At 54.4% G+C, this 17,292-nt stretch overlaps 6 protein-coding genes across 6 annotated transcripts; 4 read left to right on the top strand and 2 right to left on the bottom strand.

Annotated features, from left to right (window-relative positions):
- Positions 1-89: 89 nt before the first annotated feature.
- On the top strand, positions 90-1,166 carry PG997_004194 (uncharacterized protein; the record flags this gene model as incomplete). The annotated part of the gene is made up of 3 exons (XM_066808509.1): positions 90-244; positions 306-465; positions 492-1,166. The coding sequence occupies 3 exons, from the start codon at positions 90-92 to the stop codon at positions 1,164-1,166; spliced, it is 990 nt and encodes a 329-aa protein (XP_066672127.1).
- Positions 1,167-2,517: 1,351 nt separating this feature from the next.
- PG997_004193 (sequence-specific DNA binding protein) lies at positions 2,518-3,458 on the top strand (the record flags this gene model as incomplete). The annotated part of the gene is made up of 4 exons (XM_066808508.1): positions 2,518-2,698; positions 2,776-2,875; positions 2,930-3,075; positions 3,145-3,458. The coding sequence occupies 4 exons, from the start codon at positions 2,518-2,520 to the stop codon at positions 3,456-3,458; spliced, it is 741 nt and encodes a 246-aa protein (XP_066672126.1).
- Positions 3,459-4,024: 566 nt separating this feature from the next.
- PG997_004192 (uncharacterized protein) lies at positions 4,025-4,859 on the top strand (the record flags this gene model as incomplete). Its single annotated transcript, XM_066808507.1, has 2 exons — positions 4,025-4,384; positions 4,461-4,859. The coding sequence occupies 2 exons, from the start codon at positions 4,025-4,027 to the stop codon at positions 4,857-4,859; spliced, it is 759 nt and encodes a 252-aa protein (XP_066672125.1).
- A 1,685-nt stretch (positions 4,860-6,544) lies between these two features.
- Positions 6,545-7,980, top strand: PG997_004191 (uncharacterized protein; the record flags this gene model as incomplete). The annotated part of the gene is made up of 5 exons (XM_066808506.1): positions 6,545-6,554; positions 6,652-6,878; positions 7,014-7,193; positions 7,298-7,402; positions 7,507-7,980. The coding sequence occupies 5 exons, from the start codon at positions 6,545-6,547 to the stop codon at positions 7,978-7,980; spliced, it is 996 nt and encodes a 331-aa protein (XP_066672124.1).
- A 1,108-nt stretch (positions 7,981-9,088) lies between these two features.
- PG997_004190 (uncharacterized protein) lies at positions 9,089-12,022 on the bottom strand (the record flags this gene model as incomplete). The annotated part of the gene is made up of 4 exons (XM_066808505.1): positions 9,089-10,408; positions 10,461-10,818; positions 10,884-11,481; positions 11,533-12,022. 4 exons carry the CDS (start codon positions 12,020-12,022, stop codon positions 9,089-9,091), a joined length of 2,766 nt encoding a protein of 921 aa, XP_066672123.1.
- A 3,367-nt stretch (positions 12,023-15,389) lies between these two features.
- Positions 15,390-17,051, bottom strand: PG997_004189 (uncharacterized protein; the record flags this gene model as incomplete). Its single annotated transcript, XM_066808504.1, has 4 exons — positions 15,390-15,521; positions 15,606-16,478; positions 16,536-16,721; positions 16,797-17,051. The coding sequence occupies 4 exons, from the start codon at positions 17,049-17,051 to the stop codon at positions 15,390-15,392; spliced, it is 1,446 nt and encodes a 481-aa protein (XP_066672122.1).
- Between the last annotated feature and the right edge of the window lie 241 nt (positions 17,052-17,292).

Genomic DNA, 17,292 nt, shown 5'->3' with positions numbered 1-17,292 from the left:
TATCAGTCCACTGCTGGCCAGCCATCACAATACCAACCATCCCGTTGCCAGTAATTATCACGGAACGCTAGTGCTATAGATACTTGACCATGGCGTCGATCCCCCAAACCATGTCCGGCATCCTCATTGAGGAGCCGGGAGATGCGGAAGTCCTCAAGTGGAAGACAGACCTGGCGGTGCCGCAGTTGAGTGAAGGGAAAATCTTGGTCAAGAATGAATGGGTCGGTGTCAACTACATTGATACGTGAGTTGCGACTTTCTGGGGAGCATGTGCCCATTCCTTTGACTGACCATGGTGCAAATAGCTACTTCCGAAAGGGGCTCTACAAAGCGCCTATGCCCATGATCACCGGGGGCGAGGCAGGTGGAATCGTCGTTGACGTGCACCCATCCGTCTCGAACATCAAGCCGGGTGACCGCGTCGGCTACCTGAGCTCTACTCGTGGGTCATACGCTCAGTACAACGTCATCTCCCCCATACCTGCATCAAGCTACCGGACAACATCTCGACGCAGACGGCGGCCGCGTCGCTGCTCCAAGGGCTGACTGCGTTGACATTCATCCGCGAGGCCTACCCGGTCAAGGCGGGCGACTGGGTCCTCGTACACGCCGCTGCCGGAGGTGTCGGCTCGATCCTCTGCGAGATGTGCTCATCCATCGGAGCCAAGGTCATCGGCACAGCCGGGACTCCCGACAAGATGGAAACTGCCAAGAAGAACGGGGCGGAATGGGTCATCAGCTCGCGCAAGCCGCAGGACGAGCTCGTCGCCGAGGTTATGAAGATCACCGACGGCCACGGCATCGACTGCGTCTTTGACGGCGTGGGAGCCGCCACCTTCGAGGCCGACCTGCAGCTGGCCGCGAGAAAGGCCACGGTCTGCGTCTTCGGCAACGCCAGTGGCGCGGTCCCGCCGGTCGACCCCCTCCGGCTTAGCGCCGGGACGCCGGCGAAGAACCTCAAGCTCATGCGGCCTACGCTGTTCGGCTACGTAGTCACTGCCGAGGAATTCGACAAGTACGCGACCGAGCTGCTTGGGATGATCGAAAAGGGCATCGTCAAGTTGGAGAAGACGAGCACGTACCAGCTCGAGAATGCCAAACAGGCTCACATTGATCTGGAGAGCCGGAAGACAACCGGAAAGCTCCTTCTGCAGGTTCCCCAGTAGTTAGTCACTCGAAGGATCAGGATCGCCATGGGGAGGGAATCCCTTTGTTAGGTCAACACCAGAAAACAACAGTAAAATGAACTTGGCATTGCCAACGGGACATGGACATGGGAATCAGGAAGCATGTGCGCAAATAGTATTAATGGAATAATCTATCAAGTGGTTCTCTTATGCGTACATGTATCAGTGAAACTGCAACTGTCAGCCGTGGAAGGCCATGACGCCCGTAGTGGCTGTCCAGTATGATGCTGGCTTCGTGTTCCTACCTGTTTCCATGTGACTGACTTGTGGTTTGGAAGCACAATGGACCATGGCCATGGCTGTCGCATTCAAAGCCCAATTACTTGACTGACCTCAGGCAGCACTTGCTTGAGGCATTCAGAGCAGGAAAGCAACCAATCAGATCAAGGCAGCTGCAGAAGGCACTGGAAGCATTCAATGTTTTCCAGCTGCTGCCTGGGATTCCCACTAGGGAGCAATCTGATTGGTCCATATGAAAATGCCCTGAGTCACCTATTTTCTGGCCAATCAAAAAATCAGGATCCGAGCAGCTGGGGATCCACCATTCAATGGCACTGCGCAATCAGTAACTATGGGGCCCCACCCAGCTGGCCCAAATCCAGGGTATAAACATCTGCCCTCCCTCCCTCCATCTTGGAATTTCTCTTTCCTCTCTTTCCTTAGCTCTTCTTTGCCTTTTGGCTTAGATCAAGTGTAGTATCTGTTCTTTTCAGTTTAATCTCTGAAAGAGATCTAAGGATCTCAATCGTGATTATTCTTATTTTTGTCCCCAGGGTGGTGACCTCTGTGCTTGCACATGCCACCTGCCCATCGTGTCCTTGGTATTACACTGCCTCCAAGTGACGCAACCTCTTTTCATTGCAGACACCAGTTCGCCTGGTGATGTGAAGAAGAGTGCTTCTTTTGACGTTGGATATATTGAGAGGCCTGACTGTTTCGTTGTCTCTGTCGTCGGATGTTTGTGCTGGCGTCTGGTAAATTGGAGACAAGGGAAGGGCTGCTCGCTGGCGGTGAATCGATTGGCATGGCTTGGTGAACGACGGGACATTGGATCTCAAGATATATGTAGAATTAATTGATCATGTCCATTGCAACTGTTGGCATCGCTCCATCTCCACGTACGCGTAGCTCATCGTTCGTGACTTGATTTCTCGGTGTTTGCTTACCATCCGGATCGTTGTGTCGTGAACTCGAGGTGACGTCCAGCAACCTGCCAGCAACCTGCCCATCTGTGAAAACGCTTTCTCAACCTTAAACCCTCAACTGCATCCATCCTTGGCCTGTCGATCCATCAGAAACACATCAAGCCACCAAGATCAAGACAGTCACCATGGCCAGCAACAGCGCCCCTGCCATGATCGATCCCGCCATCTTCCAGTTCCTGCAGTCCCATGCAGAGCAGGATATCGATGTCAACGAGAAGCTTTCCCAGATCACGGCCGTTCTGAACCGACAGATCTCGACTGCCCAAGGCTACCTCAGCCGTATTCACTCGACTCCGACCTCCAAGAGTGCGTTGGTTATTTTATTCTTCCCACGTCGGCATGCCATGGTGCTACGTTTGTATGACTAACTTTGCCATTTGCAGTCCAGCCTCTTCTGAGCCAGATCGAGAAGGAAGGCATTCAGCCTGCCATTTCAAGCATTCAGGAACTCGGCAAATTTGCCTCCAACTACCCGTACTACAAGTATGTCCTCGAGCAACCGATGCATTTGTATTCAAGCCAGCTAACAGTCCATAGGTACAACCAGAGATGGAGCCGTAGCGTCCAGAACCTTGTCGCAGTTATGCTGGTGACGGCCTGGCTCGGCGGCATGGGCAACGAATCTCGACCTGGTGAGCAGGGTCGTCTTCTACGAATCGAGGAAGTCGGTGAGATCCTTGAAGGTATGCTGCCTCTTTATCTTTCACATCCCGTTTACAAGGTCATGTACGCATGCTAAACAGAATGAACAGCCCCCATCAACCTCACAGACCGTGACGAGTTCCATGTCACCATTGAGGAATACATCCTGGCCATGACGGACCTGACCGAGGAGCTCAGTCGCCTTGCTATGAACTCGGTGACCATGGGCGACATCAACCTCACCGTCCGCATCAGCTCGTTCATCAAGGATCTGTTCGCCGGCTTCCAGCTGCTGAACCTGAAGAACGACATCCTGCGCCGCCGAGTCGATGCTGTCAAGTATCACGTCAAGAAGGTGGAGGACGTCATCTACGACCTGTCCCTGCGCAACCTCATTCCCGAGGCCAAGGAGGAGGCTTCGTGAGGGTACCGAGATTCACGTGGTTCCTATCTACACACCAAGGGCATCTTGCTGAGCACGAACGATGATATGAGGCCTTGACTATCGCCTGTCATCGTCGTAGGGTCCCCGGCAGAATCGGGCATAACACCCCACCACAATGCTCTTACCATCATCCGCATATTTGGCGACACCAATGCCAGGGTAAATGAACGGACAGACTTGCTAATATCTGAAAATAGCCTCCATAGCACCTCATCGGTCAATAAATTATCTGTGAAACAAAATCACTGGCCCTGCAGATCTGATGACATGCCTGAAGTCGTGTCTATTGGACTCCTACTTACAGACACAGATGCTCCACCCAAATTTTTCTGTACAGTAGAGCTCCAGGTACGCTATCGTTATCGCCATGTGACAGCATGCCGCTTAGCGGAGTGAGCGAGCTCCATCGATTCCCGCCCGCCAATTGGCATTGAATTGCCCTGTACGTGTAGCTCTTGCCACGATCCTGAAGAGAAACCACGATCCATCCCACGCATTGCCGTGCCACTCATTTCGTCCCAATGCCTCTTATAGATCCTGTCACCATGTCTGCTCCATCGGGCAAGACTGTCGCCGCTGGTTCGGGGCAGAAGACTGCTTCCGCCGACGATGAAGCCCTGTGCCGCGCCATCCCGACCCTGCCGTCGCCCCTAGCTCAGGCTCTGCGACACGTTCACCCAGCCCTCCTGCTGTCGCTGTTCTACCTGCGCTTTGGTGCGCTGGTTCGAGACCCCGTTTCGGCCCTGATCAGCGCTCTCCCCGCCGTTGCGGTCCTCCAGGTGGCCTACGCCGTCATCTGTCTCCCAGCGGCGGGCTCCTCGGCCGCCGTCCAGCCCGCCAAGAAGCTTCGGCCGGGCGAGAAGCGGAAGCCTGTCGCAGACGCCAACGCCCCCAACATCACGAGTGTATGTTTTCAGCCATTTTTCCAGTGACCAAGCTACTTCAGTTGCATGGCTTAGCTGACCAACTCCATCCAAACAGACCGTCGTTGTGGCCCTCGGGCTGTCGATGTTTGCGACTTTCGGACTCCAGATCTTCTTCGTCCTCTTCGGCGCGCCCCTGCTCACGCACATCCCGCAAACGGCCCTCTGCTCGCTGCACCTGTCGCTTCTGGGCCTGTTTCCACTCTTCTACACGCATGGCATCTCGACGAGCGACTGGCTCGAGATCCTGGGCGCGCGGGCGCCGTTCGACGAGGCCTTTGGAGGTTTGGTCGGTGGGTGTGTGGGCGCGTGGGCGGGGGCTGTCCCCATCCCTCTGGACTGGGATCGCGAGTGGCAGAAGTGGCCCATCACCATCCTGTGCGGCGTATACGGGGGCTACGTTGCGGGCAAGTTCATCGGGGGAACGCTCGCGTTTGGCAAGAAGTTTGGTGGCTGAAGTGGGTTCGTTCTAGAGACTACCTCCTGCATTTGTTCTTAAGATTGGATGCGTGGATATCATCGCCGGCGCAGCACGTATATACTTTGCGAACGTCCAAGCCAGGCACTTGCGAACTACACCAGGTTCCCGTCTATACCTACAATTATAGCGGAAGAAGCGATGAACTCCAGGCCACAACAGTATGTCAGCCGAGGGTGATTGCACGGTAATGATTCCATCTGTTCTTGTCCAAACGACGTACGGCCTGCAGGCGCTCGCGCAGAGTGTATAGCTCCGGAGTAAGACGGGATGCGACTGCGACTTGAGCAAAAGTGTAGGCAGTGGAAGACGCGCGCGCATTGGCGAAATAGCACAATAAATATACATGTATTCAGTGTACGTACGACGCCTATACAACCACGACGTCTATATGGCCTACGCACGTTATTAGATATAAATGTATAAATAATTCATATATATAAATATGGCGGTCGCAAAACGGGGAAACAATTGGACTCCATGGATCAACCATGTCTTGGAGGGTTGTATGGGCGAGATCTGAGACTTGGCATGCTTCAGCTTCCGCTCGTGATGATCGCCATGCGCAATTAAGCTATATCGCACTTGGTTCGCCTTTTTTTCCTCTTTCGAAACCCGCGACCACATAGAATTTACGACGTATCAAGAAGGCCCTATCAACGGTTGCTTCTTTTTGCTATCGGGTGACGTACCGGCCTGCATGGGCACCTAGTCAGTCATTTCATCCCAAGGCGACAGTCAGATCCGTCGTAGAGGACCATCCATTCAGACGTCAGTTTCCTCCCCCACTCACTCCCTACCAACCGATCGGGCGAGACAGCGAGACAGCGACACGCAGATGCCAGCCCACCCTCTCGCCCCTTCTCCTCCACCTGCACCCCGACCAGAAACAAAGGATCGGCATTATCAATATCTGACCACTCGTGGTGCTGCTGTGCGGCTTCTTCGGACTTGTCTCGCTCGTTGCACCGGAGGCTTGCGGCAACCGACTTGTAAGCCCTATCGGCGGCGCATTCGCGTCTTCTAGACCACTACAAGACCCGTCGACTAGTAGGCGAAAGCGGATACACATATCTACCCACCTACTTGCCTGCCTACCTACCACCACCACCACCACCATCGTACTGACTGGCTGAGGTAACAGCAGCAGCAGCAGCATTAGCACTCCAACATCAACCATTCCCCTTGCATCACACCCACACCCGCTCTCACACACCCCAAAGCCAAGCGCGCCAACAGGTGGACTCTAGCTCTCGCTATCTTCGCTTATTTCCGAGAGAAGTCAGGCCCTGAACCAACAGCGTAAGACGGCACTCACGACATCCGTTTGGCCAGTCGCTCCAATGAAGGAGGGAGAAAGGAGGTTGCCCAAACTTGGAACCCTCTCTAGTTCTTGCCTGTTAATACAGCGAGATCACCCTTTCCTTGGGTAGCGGTAGCGAGGTAGTCATTCGTTGGATTTCTCCTGGTCCCGTCTCCTTCCCTGTCACTCACTCCCTGACGGCCCAGTTGTCATTTGTCTTGCGCCAGGCAACATTGTCGCAGGAGAACAGCACTTCTCGCCGGGCTCCGTTAACTCGCCAAATCGACGATACAATCCATCGCTGCGCTAACATGGCGTTCAAAGAGTCGACACCACTGTTGGCCCCCAGGACAAGCCCGATATGTCTGCCGGTAAGCTCGGTCGGGTCCTTGATCTCATTCACAGGCGTCTTGTGTGAGCCGAATCCCTGGAAAACAGCGTGGCTAATACTAGCCCCCTTTCCCCCAGAAGCCCCGTTCTCGGCAGCCCTGCAAAGACCCGGCCGCAGCGGCAGCCAAGACGGAGAGGGTGCGGTTAGCCGCCGCCAGCTGCCTCAAGCCATCGCCCACCGCGGCTACAAGATGGCCTACCCGGAAAACAGCATGGCCGCGTTCTGCAGTGCTGTGGAGATCGGTGCGCATGCCATCGAGACGGACCTGCACCTGTCGAAAGACGGTGTCGTGGTTTTATCACATGTTCGTGCTCGTCTTTTCCCTTCTCTTTCCCGCTCTTTCTCCCTGTGGCGGACTAAAATGCATCCTGGGGTTATGTTGTTTGGCCAGCTAGTGGTTAATGGCAATGGCGACTGACTATCTGTGACCTGATGCCAGGACGGTACTCTGAAGAGATGCTTTGGTGAGGACCGCAAGGTGTCCGATTGCGACTGGAGCTACTTGAGCACCTTGCGCACTACACGAAAGCCGCATGAGCCGATGCCGCGCCTGGTAGACCTCCTGGAATACTTGGCGCAACCGGGGCAGGAGAACATTTGGGTTCTGCTCGATATAAAGGTAGGACGCCGGCTCTAACGTTTTGCCATGCCGTCATTTATTCGTCAGGCCTGGAATAGCCGTGTATGCTAACGTACAGCAACTTGTCTTGCCCTGGTATCTAGAAAGATGATGATCCCACGGATCTTATAAGCCGGACAGCGGCTACATTCGCAACTGTGCCGACAAAACGGGAATGGAAAGAAAGAATTATCATGGGCTGCTGGGATGTCAGTTCTCTCTCTTCTCTTTTTCCTACCACTCTCCTTTTCCTTGCTTCTCACGTGGCAGAGACAACTTGGACTTGGCTGACACCCTACTACCCTTCAAAAAGGCCAAATACGCAAGGCTTTGTCAGGAGATCCTCCCCGGCTTCCCACTGGCCCACATTGGCTGGTCCCTGAGCTATGCGCGGGAGCTCCTGGCCGTGCCCAAGACGAACTTCAACATGTTCATGTACAGCATGGTCGGGCCCTCGGGGACGAAATTCATGCGGGCCGCGCGCGAGGCCGGGCGCTCCGTCTTCGTCTGGACCGTCAACGACGACGACTGGATGCGGTGGAGCATTCGGAAGGGCGTCGACGGCGTCATCACGGATAACCCGGAGCGCTTCCTGCAGATCTGCAAGGAGTGGCCCGACGACGAGGACGCCGAGGCGGCGAGGCGGCGGCAGATGCGCCACTTCCTAAACCTGCGGCGGCCGAAGCCGCTCGTCTTCCTGTTGCTGTTCCGGGTGCTGGCCATGTCGGTGGCTTTGTGGCCCTCGTCAAGGCCGGGACGCCGCGGCAGCGCGTACAGAAGGCGCTGAGAAGTCAATAATGGATAGGCTCACTCGTGTACGATATATGTGTAGAAAGCCGTTGTGTATACATACAGATAATATGAAGAGAGGGATAAAGAGGGTGCGTGTGCCCCTGTGGCTTCTATCTTGGTTAGGACGGTTGCTATGATGTATGAGTAGGATGGGTGTTATCTTCGTTACACGCTGAAGATGTTGCGGAAAGGCCAAGCAATGCACTCTTGAAATATTGTGTAAAATAGGATACATAAATCTTAACTCGTTCTCCCCATACGATGCAAAGACGAACACTAGGTTGTCAATGTGGAATTGCATGCATGGGCCCTGGGAAATATGTGAAAGCAACCTCGACTCTTTCTCTGACAGCCCTGATGGCTCAATATAGTACTACTTACGTGTGGTCTTCTAACGTCTGTTGGTACTAACTTCGGAATCGAGCCAACGGTCTTTCTTCTATTATTTGACTACTCTTCCGCCGCCGCGCCCTTGCACCCCAGCCAGAGTTTTCCTTATTCATCCATGGCCGAGATCAAGAAGCCGTTGAAATGGTTTGATCCCCCTCCCGAGATCAGAAACACCGTAGTGAGATGCAACCCGTGGGAGTTCCTATCGGATATCTATAGTCACGCACACACACACAGTGTATACATATATAGACTGCCACAACCTTTGAGAACGGCCTGAAGGATCATGTGCCTGATGCAATTTGGTCACATAAAGATTCGTCGGCCATATCCTGAAAAGGCCCGTTTGAGCTCCTTTGGAACGTTTTGTTTTAATCGTACTATATATAGCTTTTCTCGACAGAAACGATCAACTTCAAGAACCACTAGACGGATTAAAAAAGAATATGTATCCCGGAAAAACCACAGAGCACCTGCCAACTCCCCAGTCTGGTATTATCGAATAAAAAAGCACTCTGAGCCACCAGCCGTAAAATACCTCCTCCTTTGATTCCCCGTCCCAAGTAAAGTGCACCCTTTGCACATGATCCTTTCCAACAACTCCATCCAATAAAAGGGTACCGATGACACGTAACACCTGCACTATAGACAAAGTTCATGCTCTCATCATACTTCAAATCGGAAAAGAAAAGATCCCCAGCACCGCCCATTCATTAAACCAAAGACAAATCCAAGCCGTCCAGCATGAGGGTCTCATGCGCAAACCGCGAGTGGTGGTGCAGGTTATTGCTGCTGCTGTTGTTGTGATGAGGGAAATCGTCGCTGCCGCCCATACCAGCAAACACTTCATTGCCGGCACCCACGTCGTCAGACGAGAGGCTCTCGTCGCTGAGGCTGAATACACTCTGTGGCTGATGGCCGACTTGGATACCGCTCAGATCCCACGAGTCCGGTGACCAGTCGCCGTAGGCCGTTTCCGCGCCCGAGTGTGTTGACTCGGCCTCTTGCAGGGAGATGGCCGGGCCGCCGTAGATGGCATCGTACACGTTGGCTTGTCCACCGTCCATGGCGCCGAGCAACGCTTCCCATTCCGTGGGCGACACGCCGCCAGCAGCACCACGCTTCTCCCCAGTGAAGGGGTTGGGCACAGAGTAAATAGGCGAGGGTGTCTGGTGAGGACGACCCGACAGATGCGAGGGGTAGGCGTGCGCTTGCTCGTGTGGTGAAAGGGGCTGGTGCGCAGGCGCAGCGTGATTGCTCAGTGAAAGGTAGTCCAGATTGGCTTTCGTCTTCTGGGCCGGTGACAGCCGCATCATCGATTGTTGAAGATGGGAAATCGAGTAGCGATGGTCTCGGCGGGGAGGCATGGCGTGTTCCTGGTTCGTGCCGTCTATCGAGGCACGAGAAAGGGGGCGGTAGAAGTCGGGGCGTATGGCGGATGCACTCGGCATGGTCATGCGACGAAGCTTCTCTTGTTGTGCAAGTAGATCTGTCTCGCTTACGCTCGCACTCAAGTGGCGCCCGATGTTGTGGCTTGATTTCTTCCTGGGAGCAGGGGCGCCCGGCGACGCTCTCGGAGGCGGTGCTGCCATTCTCGGGCTGGTACTTGTGCGACAGGACAACGGCGTCCCAGCTACTGGAGGCGGCGAGGTCGTCTTGGTGTTTGACGCTGGTTCCTCCACTGGTATCACCATCGAGGCTACCCTCTTCAGGTTCAAGGTCCCGGGCGCCTTGGACTTTTGCAGAATCTTCAGTACACCATTGACAAGTCGAGTGCCGTCTTTCATGAGCTTGCTTTCCTGCTTCAGACCGACGGACTGGTACAAGAGGGTCATTCCACACAGCACAAGGATGTCCGTCTTGTTGAGACAGAAGGAGAAGGACATGCCGCGCTCTTCGAGCAACTGGATGATCTGGATAGTGTGTTTGCTCGCCTCCGAGATGGTCATGAGAGAAGGGGCATCCTTGGAGCCCAGGTTGGTACCGATAGCGGGCCGGTGGATCAGGATACGAGTATGGTAGTAGGCGAGTGCCTGTCAAAAAGGTCAGATTAAATCCCGTCGGGTTGGACCAGTATAAACTTACAAGGATAGGGGAGCGGCTTCCAGTGACATCCGTTGACGGCTTATCCTGGGCGAAGGTAAGCTTGAGGTGAGCTGGCAGGTCCTCGCTCCACTCGCACAGCTCGGCGTCAAGAGCAGCGATCTGTTGCAGGGATAGTTCGTAAGATGTTGAGGCAGGATAGTTCTTGCCCAAGATCTTGGCCAGAATCCGTGATAACCTAAACAGTGCGAGAGCACTCGAGATCCTGGTATATTCTCCGGGTAGAGTAGGCTGGAACCCCTTTTCCGTGACATACTCGTCATCACAATCGGATGGGAGCTCCGTATGGATATCTTCCTCCCGTAGGACCTTGGGCAGGCCGAGCATCGCAGCAGAGAAACTGCGGGGTAAGGTCAGCCACGGCGTTTTGCTGCCATTGCAGGCGTGTCACGGTCGAAGACTTACCAGTCAAGCGCATACAGGGTCCAGAAGACCTTCTTCCGGGTTTCGATAGTCAAAGCGCCAAAAGAGAAGCGCTTCTGGCTCTGGTGCAAGCCCAATCGATGTGATAGGGCCACGGCCACGCCCTTGTAGTGGACTAAGCGCTTATAGTCTGCCCTTATACTGCAGTACATCAGAGCAAGCACCAAACACTGCAGCGTGTTCATGGTGTTCTCCATGAGGATGGCATCGAGGGCCTTTTGCCACTGGTCCTCGCAAGCAGCGATCTGGTCGTAGTCGGGCGACTCGCTCGACAGCGCAGCAATGCCGAAGACAAGGTACAGCTGCGCAATCTTGTAGTTGCTCTTGACCTTGTCGGCATCGGCGGAGAACTCCTCATACAGCCGAAGGAAAGTAGGCTTGTGCAATACCGGGAAGAGCGGCGCCCACTCTTGGAAGTAGACATTGACGCAACGGTCAGTGAACAACCTCGGTGGAATCCTCAGTGCTGGTGCTAGCTCGTTTGTGGTCAATGGTGCACATCCTTGTATATGGAGGAATGCCTCCGGGTTAAAGTCGGAGCAAGACTTTCCGCTCTCCTGGAGCCTGCGCTTGAATGTTTCTGGAGACAGGTTAGGTTATGAGGTTGCAAGGTCGCCTCAACATCACTTACCGATGAATGAGCGACCACTTGACGGTCCCATGAAGTAAGAGTCCGAGTTCTCAACACCGAGCAACAGCGGCGATGCTTGTACCCGGAACGTGTCCTCTTTGACTGGCGGCCCTTGGTCTTTCCTGGACCCTGATGAAGATGATGGAGAGCTAGGGGATTCGGAGATCCGGCGATGCTGATGACCATGCATCTTGGACAGCATATCGATCTTCTCGTCCTTCTCATCCAGCAGATCCTTAAGCTCCCTATTCTCGGCTTCCAACGCTCTGACCCGCTCCTCCAGCGACTCGGTGTAGCCACGAGGAAAGGCACGACGACTGAGTTTGTCGCTGGTACGACACTCGAAGCCCACGTTGGCACATTGTGAGCACGTCGGCCGGATGCCGTCGCAGCGGATCTTTTTGGACCGGCAGCGATCACAGGCCTGAGCGATGCGGCTCTGTGAGCTGGTGCCCACCTTGATGACTTTCATAGGCAGGATTCCAGGCATGATGGCGACGTCCTGAATGAGACGAGGGCTCGAACGATTGTGGCCTTGGTTCTGATATATCAGCTTGGCGATGATTTCATCCCCGTTGACGTAGTCCGGGTGGTGAGGGATGAGACGCGGTTATCGCGTGAACTGGCTCCACTACAGCCTATCGGGCCTTCTCCTGCCCGTGGGACTGCGCGCTCAGGCTGACGAGATAGTGCGTAGCGGCAAATATAATCTGGATGCGTATAACTGAGTAGTATTGTCTAGAAAGAGTCTGATCAACGTGACGGCTCAGGGATAAGGGGGTGCTGTGCTTGGCACGACAAGAATAGGATTGTATATATCAAGGAGCAAGGAGCAAGAAAACACCGGATGAAGGAGAGGGAAAAGGGAGATGAGAGTCGGTATGGACGAGACTGGAGAATCGTGGGTGAGTGTGGAGAAGATTAAGGGAAACGGAACAGCGGAGCCCAGCGGATCCCCGTCTCCCCCTCCTTCAGCCTGCGCAGCCTACCAATAGCGCCGTCGAGAAAAATCTGGGGTGGACAAGGATGGCCAAGGGTGGGCAAGGACGGCCAAGGGGGTGTGGCAGGGGGCATACGAATGCTGGGGCGCTGACGAGGATAGAGAGAGGAGAGATTGTCGACGAGGATGATGAAAAAACAACATGGTTCTCGCCCATTGCTCCGTTCCAACACCTTCGACTGCTACTACTACCCCGGGTGGGGTGACTGGGCAGCAGGGGCAGTAGGGGCAGCAGAGACTGGGGTTGCACACATCATCCCCGCCCACCACTCGCTGCTCGCCAATCACCGACGATGGGATGCAAAGGATTTGGCTCCGAACGACCGGTACGACGGCCAGTCGACCAGTACGCACACGACACCGTCGCCCTGGTCATGCTTGGTCCAATGGTCCTAGGTCCCCCAGTTCCAGACTGGTCCTTCAGATCACCATCCCGGTCTGTCCTCGTTCCTTAGCTGGTTTCTGGTCAGCCCTTGGGTAGTGTGACAGTAGTGTCGTCGTCGACTAAGCCTGAACAAGGCCACCGTCTCTCTTCCCCGTCTTCTCGCGTGTCTAGGTACACATATGTACAGCACTACCTCGGATGCCCGCCCAATCATGGCGTCTGGGGTAGCACTACAAGAGTCAGTCGTCGGGTGTTTGCACGTGCGGCGCGGACGGTGACGGTGAAGGCAGGGCCAGGACGCGGGCGCGGGCGCGAGCGAGAGCGCCGGTGTGAGGTGTGCGAGAGGGTCGCGATGTTGATTTTACAGTAGGTTAGTATGTATGTATGCCAAGCGCTGTCGCCTGTAGGTCAGCAGACGGCCTGTTGGCTTCAACTTGGCCATGGGTGCCTGGCAGTCCGGCAGCTGCACTAAGCCCCGACTTTCGCAGGCCGGTAACCGGACTAGCGAAGGCCTAAAACAGCGATCCCCAATGCCTTATTTTGTGCTCTATTTCGCCCTGAACGGTGGGACGGGTCAAAACGGACAGGAAGAACGGGGTCGCAGCAGGTCCCCTTCCAAGAAACACGCCCGATAGCCGACCACGGCCAGGTGCCCAGTCAACAATATGTACGATGGAGTCATGGCCGATCTGCCCATGACGTATCGCCTTCGGACTTAGTGGTGCTAGGCCATGATATGTGGCAACTCTTTGTCTCATGCTTATCCTTATGTGATACCGTACCTGGTAATGGCCATGTTGCTAGCTGCGCAGAGCTTGACAGGTTACCAACGGAGTGGGTTTGACTATGTGCAAGCAGGCAAGATTGGTCGTTCTGACTCGAGCAGTCGCACGCCTTACGAATTGAAACATCAAGTAGGTACAAGTACGACTAGGTCGGGGCTTCGGGTCAGTCCGTGAGTCGAGGTACGTAGCAGCGGTTGCATGAATCCGTCTCCCACGTGGAAGTTGTCCGAGGTTGGTATGTACTCCAAGGACCAACCCCCAGTTGTTCGCTACTTATACGCCCTTCGTGGGCTGATACTGGGGATGCCGTGGGCCTATAGCGTCTGCTATAGCGTCACTTGTTGGCCAGCCAGGCTACCTGGCGTGATGGGTGACATCTGCGATAGGAATAGGAGGCCATGACTGGGTAGGTTAGGTAGAGACTACCGAAATCCTGGGGTCGGTTTCCTGGGGTCGGTGACTGTCTAGTCAGTTGTTGACAGATCCTCCCTAGTAATTATCGTGCCCATGGTTGCCCGGGCATGGCATTTGCAGTGGCGCAATGGGGTTGATCTGCACCACTGTTCCTTGGCAGTGTGCTCAAACGGCGCCCTGCATCTGCAAGTGACCGGAGACGCTGCATGGTTGGCATCTGCTGTGAGACATGAGCGCAGCGTTGATTGGCCTGGCAGGTATATCCCTCAGCATTTTTCTTTTGACTTTTATCTGCGAGGTTCTGCACTTTCTGTTCTGTTGGGTTCGAAATACGTCTTGGTCTCGGTCTCGGTCTTGCTCAGGACTTTGACGAAGCTCCCATCTCGATATTCTGTTACGCCCGAGTCGAAGGAGTAGCAGTGCGTTGTACACACAGGCAGGTAGGGAGAATGGATACATACATGCGGGCGGTTTGATTGCCAGACGATCAGATACCAAAGGTGTTGCACTTGCTTGACCCCTGTATGCCTGCCTCCTTGGTAAGAATAGATAGGGTGTGATTGTATTTTACATCGGCAATCGGACGAATTCAACCAAATCGAGCACCCGTGACCCTTCTTGGGACTTTGCTTCCCCGGGGCCCGCCATGGCCGAGATGCGCTGTCAGGGCTGCCGGCAGAATACGACACCCTGGCCAGCTGGGTAAATCCATCCATAGGGGCCACCCCGTGGCACGAGGATCGTCTGGAAATCAATAAACAGCAGTTTTTGGTATCGATCACAGATGCTAGCTAGCTACTTAGCCCAAGCCCAAGCAGCACCGCCAGGGGCCAATCTGCCGTGTGTTGGCCAATTTGCATGGACACAGCTACTCCGGGCTTCTTAGATGACTTTGTACATGAGACAGCCTGGCCGAAATTGCTTCCAGGAGCTGGCGCAGCCGTCACTAGCTAGACCGCAGCATGGCGCGCGTTCAGAAACGGGGCTAACTATGAGTATTGGACGTCCCACATCTCTCCAGCATCTCCCCAGCCGGCCAGCTTCGCTCTGCTATTTTCCCATTGTCTGTTATGCGTATGTTGTCACCGTCCCTTGTTTTGGCATTGGGCAAGTGAGCACGCGTTCGTATGAAGTGTTTGTTTCACTTGAGCGGAAACGAACTCTCCGCAGGTGGGTGGCCGCAGAACTGTAGGTACACAGTCGTGACGGTAGCTGTTGCATAAATCAGGCGAATCCGTCCTGCCTGCGCATCTTTCCTGGCATGACCGGCCAATCAGCTAAAGTCTTCGTCTTCCTCATCAGCACCAGCATCATCGGTCGGCTGCGGGCGGCTTTCGTCGTTTGGGGTAGGTTCCATCGATCCAAGATAGGCAAGCACACTATCGTCGGAAAAGAGCTCGTCTCTCTATACCAAACCTGATATTAGCAATGGACTTGTCGGACCATCATTTCACTATCATTCGTCTACTTATACAGCACAAAGACTTACCTGGCCTTCGAGCTTTCCTACTATCCTCTCTAGCAGATCTTGTTCGACTTCTCTCAGATGTGTCGCAGTCCGGACAATGTGCTCCCGAGGTGGACCGGAGTATTTACTGCTGTTGACGGGGATTTTCAATTCTTCGAGTTGTTGTTGCAGCCTTTCGAGTACGACAGTGATGACTCTTAGTTCGAAGATTTTGTGTAGTTCGTGGCCTTCGATCAAAGTTTCGAGGCTGTGCGAACGGTCTGTTGCGTCCTCGTCTTGCCAGTAGAGCTTCAGTTCTTGGGACCCGTCAGTCTCCTGCACTACAGCAAAGTTAAGACCGTCCTCCTCATTCAAGCACATCAGGTAGGCAAAAGGGGCACTCCAGCCAGGAACGCCATCCTCGCCATCTGTGACCTGGATTGTGGGTGGTGCCCTGAATATATGCATCTTGGCCTTTGCAAGAGGATCATCTTCCATGGGCTCCAGAGGCAAGACCAGTTTCCCTGCTTGGCACTCCGGGTCGATGAAGCCATAGCTGAACAGCATCTCGGCTGCTGACTTTCCTTGGCCGTAGTCTATCGTTACTTCTTGGCCTTTAGAAACGCCAACACTGTCTCTGAGGACAAGAGTGACTTGGTCCTGGGTGGCTTCTTCGAAGCGAGCAGTTGCCTGGGCAGAGTGATTGGCTATGTCTAGACATGGCACCATGGACTCGCCAGACGACGGTAGCTCTAAAGACCGCGATCTGTAGATGGCATCAAGTAAGACCCAGTCATGGATAGTGACTCGTTCTTCCGCCCATACGTTGTCATACCAAAAGCGGAGGTCATCTGATTTTGCCTTGATCGCATCAAACTCCCTGGTAAGAGCAGCGAGCTTCGCGGAGACAGCAGTCTGATACATTGTTAGAGGACAGTAATTCTTTGGCTTCCAGATGGGCGTAGATCTTACTTCGAGGGAGGTCCCTTGTAAATATACGCGCTCGGCTTCTGACCACGTCGTGGGCACGGGTATCTGGGTTGGCAAAAGACCGACATATTGAGTCCAGGCAGAGGCGACGCCGTGGACATCGGGAAAGTCGGGGGACGATAGTATCATGTGCATCAACAAATATAGCAATATGTTGGCTCTATGTGACTGTATGACGAGTCAGGAGTCAAGCCACACTTACACCCTCATAACGAGACTGCCAAACAAGGAACAATGACTGACCTGATGGCCGGCTTTCTCAAGAAGATCTCGGAAGTTTTGGTCAGTTTTAGCGTAATCTTCGACGGCCTGCGCCGACAAGACCAAGTCCTGTGGTATCTCCAGCATTGCGCCCGCTCCGCCAGATGGCAAGTCGGCGTCGGCGACTAGGCCGTACCCACGGCCCGCCACTTCCTCGATCTTAACATTGCGGAACTTGACATCATTGAGAGCGCACCAAGCAGGCAGGTCGTGCAAGGAAAACACGGCCCTGCGCATGGTAGATTAATGGGGAGCAGAAGCAGAAGGCCTCGGGGAAAGACCTAGGAACCAAAGTATAAGTGGGAGGTTTTCGGTTCCTTCAGCGGATTCCTGCCCTCTGGACACGAGACGATGGCAGGCGTCCGTGATTGATTCGCTTCACAATACCAGCCAGCCCAGCTTTGATTTATGATGTCGTAGTCTCGCAGGGTCGTATGGATGGCGCTGGATGCGTTAACACCGAGTGACTGCTTCTGAT

This window comes from Apiospora hydei, assembly GCF_038363865.1.
Source record: "Apiospora hydei strain CBS 114990 chromosome Unknown utg000004l_segment0_segment0, whole genome shotgun sequence".
In the NCBI taxonomy this organism is placed as follows: Eukaryota; Fungi; Ascomycota; class Sordariomycetes; order Amphisphaeriales; family Apiosporaceae; genus Apiospora; species Apiospora hydei.
Note: the sequence above shows the minus strand (reverse complement) of the source record. Positions and strands in the feature narration are given on the sequence as shown.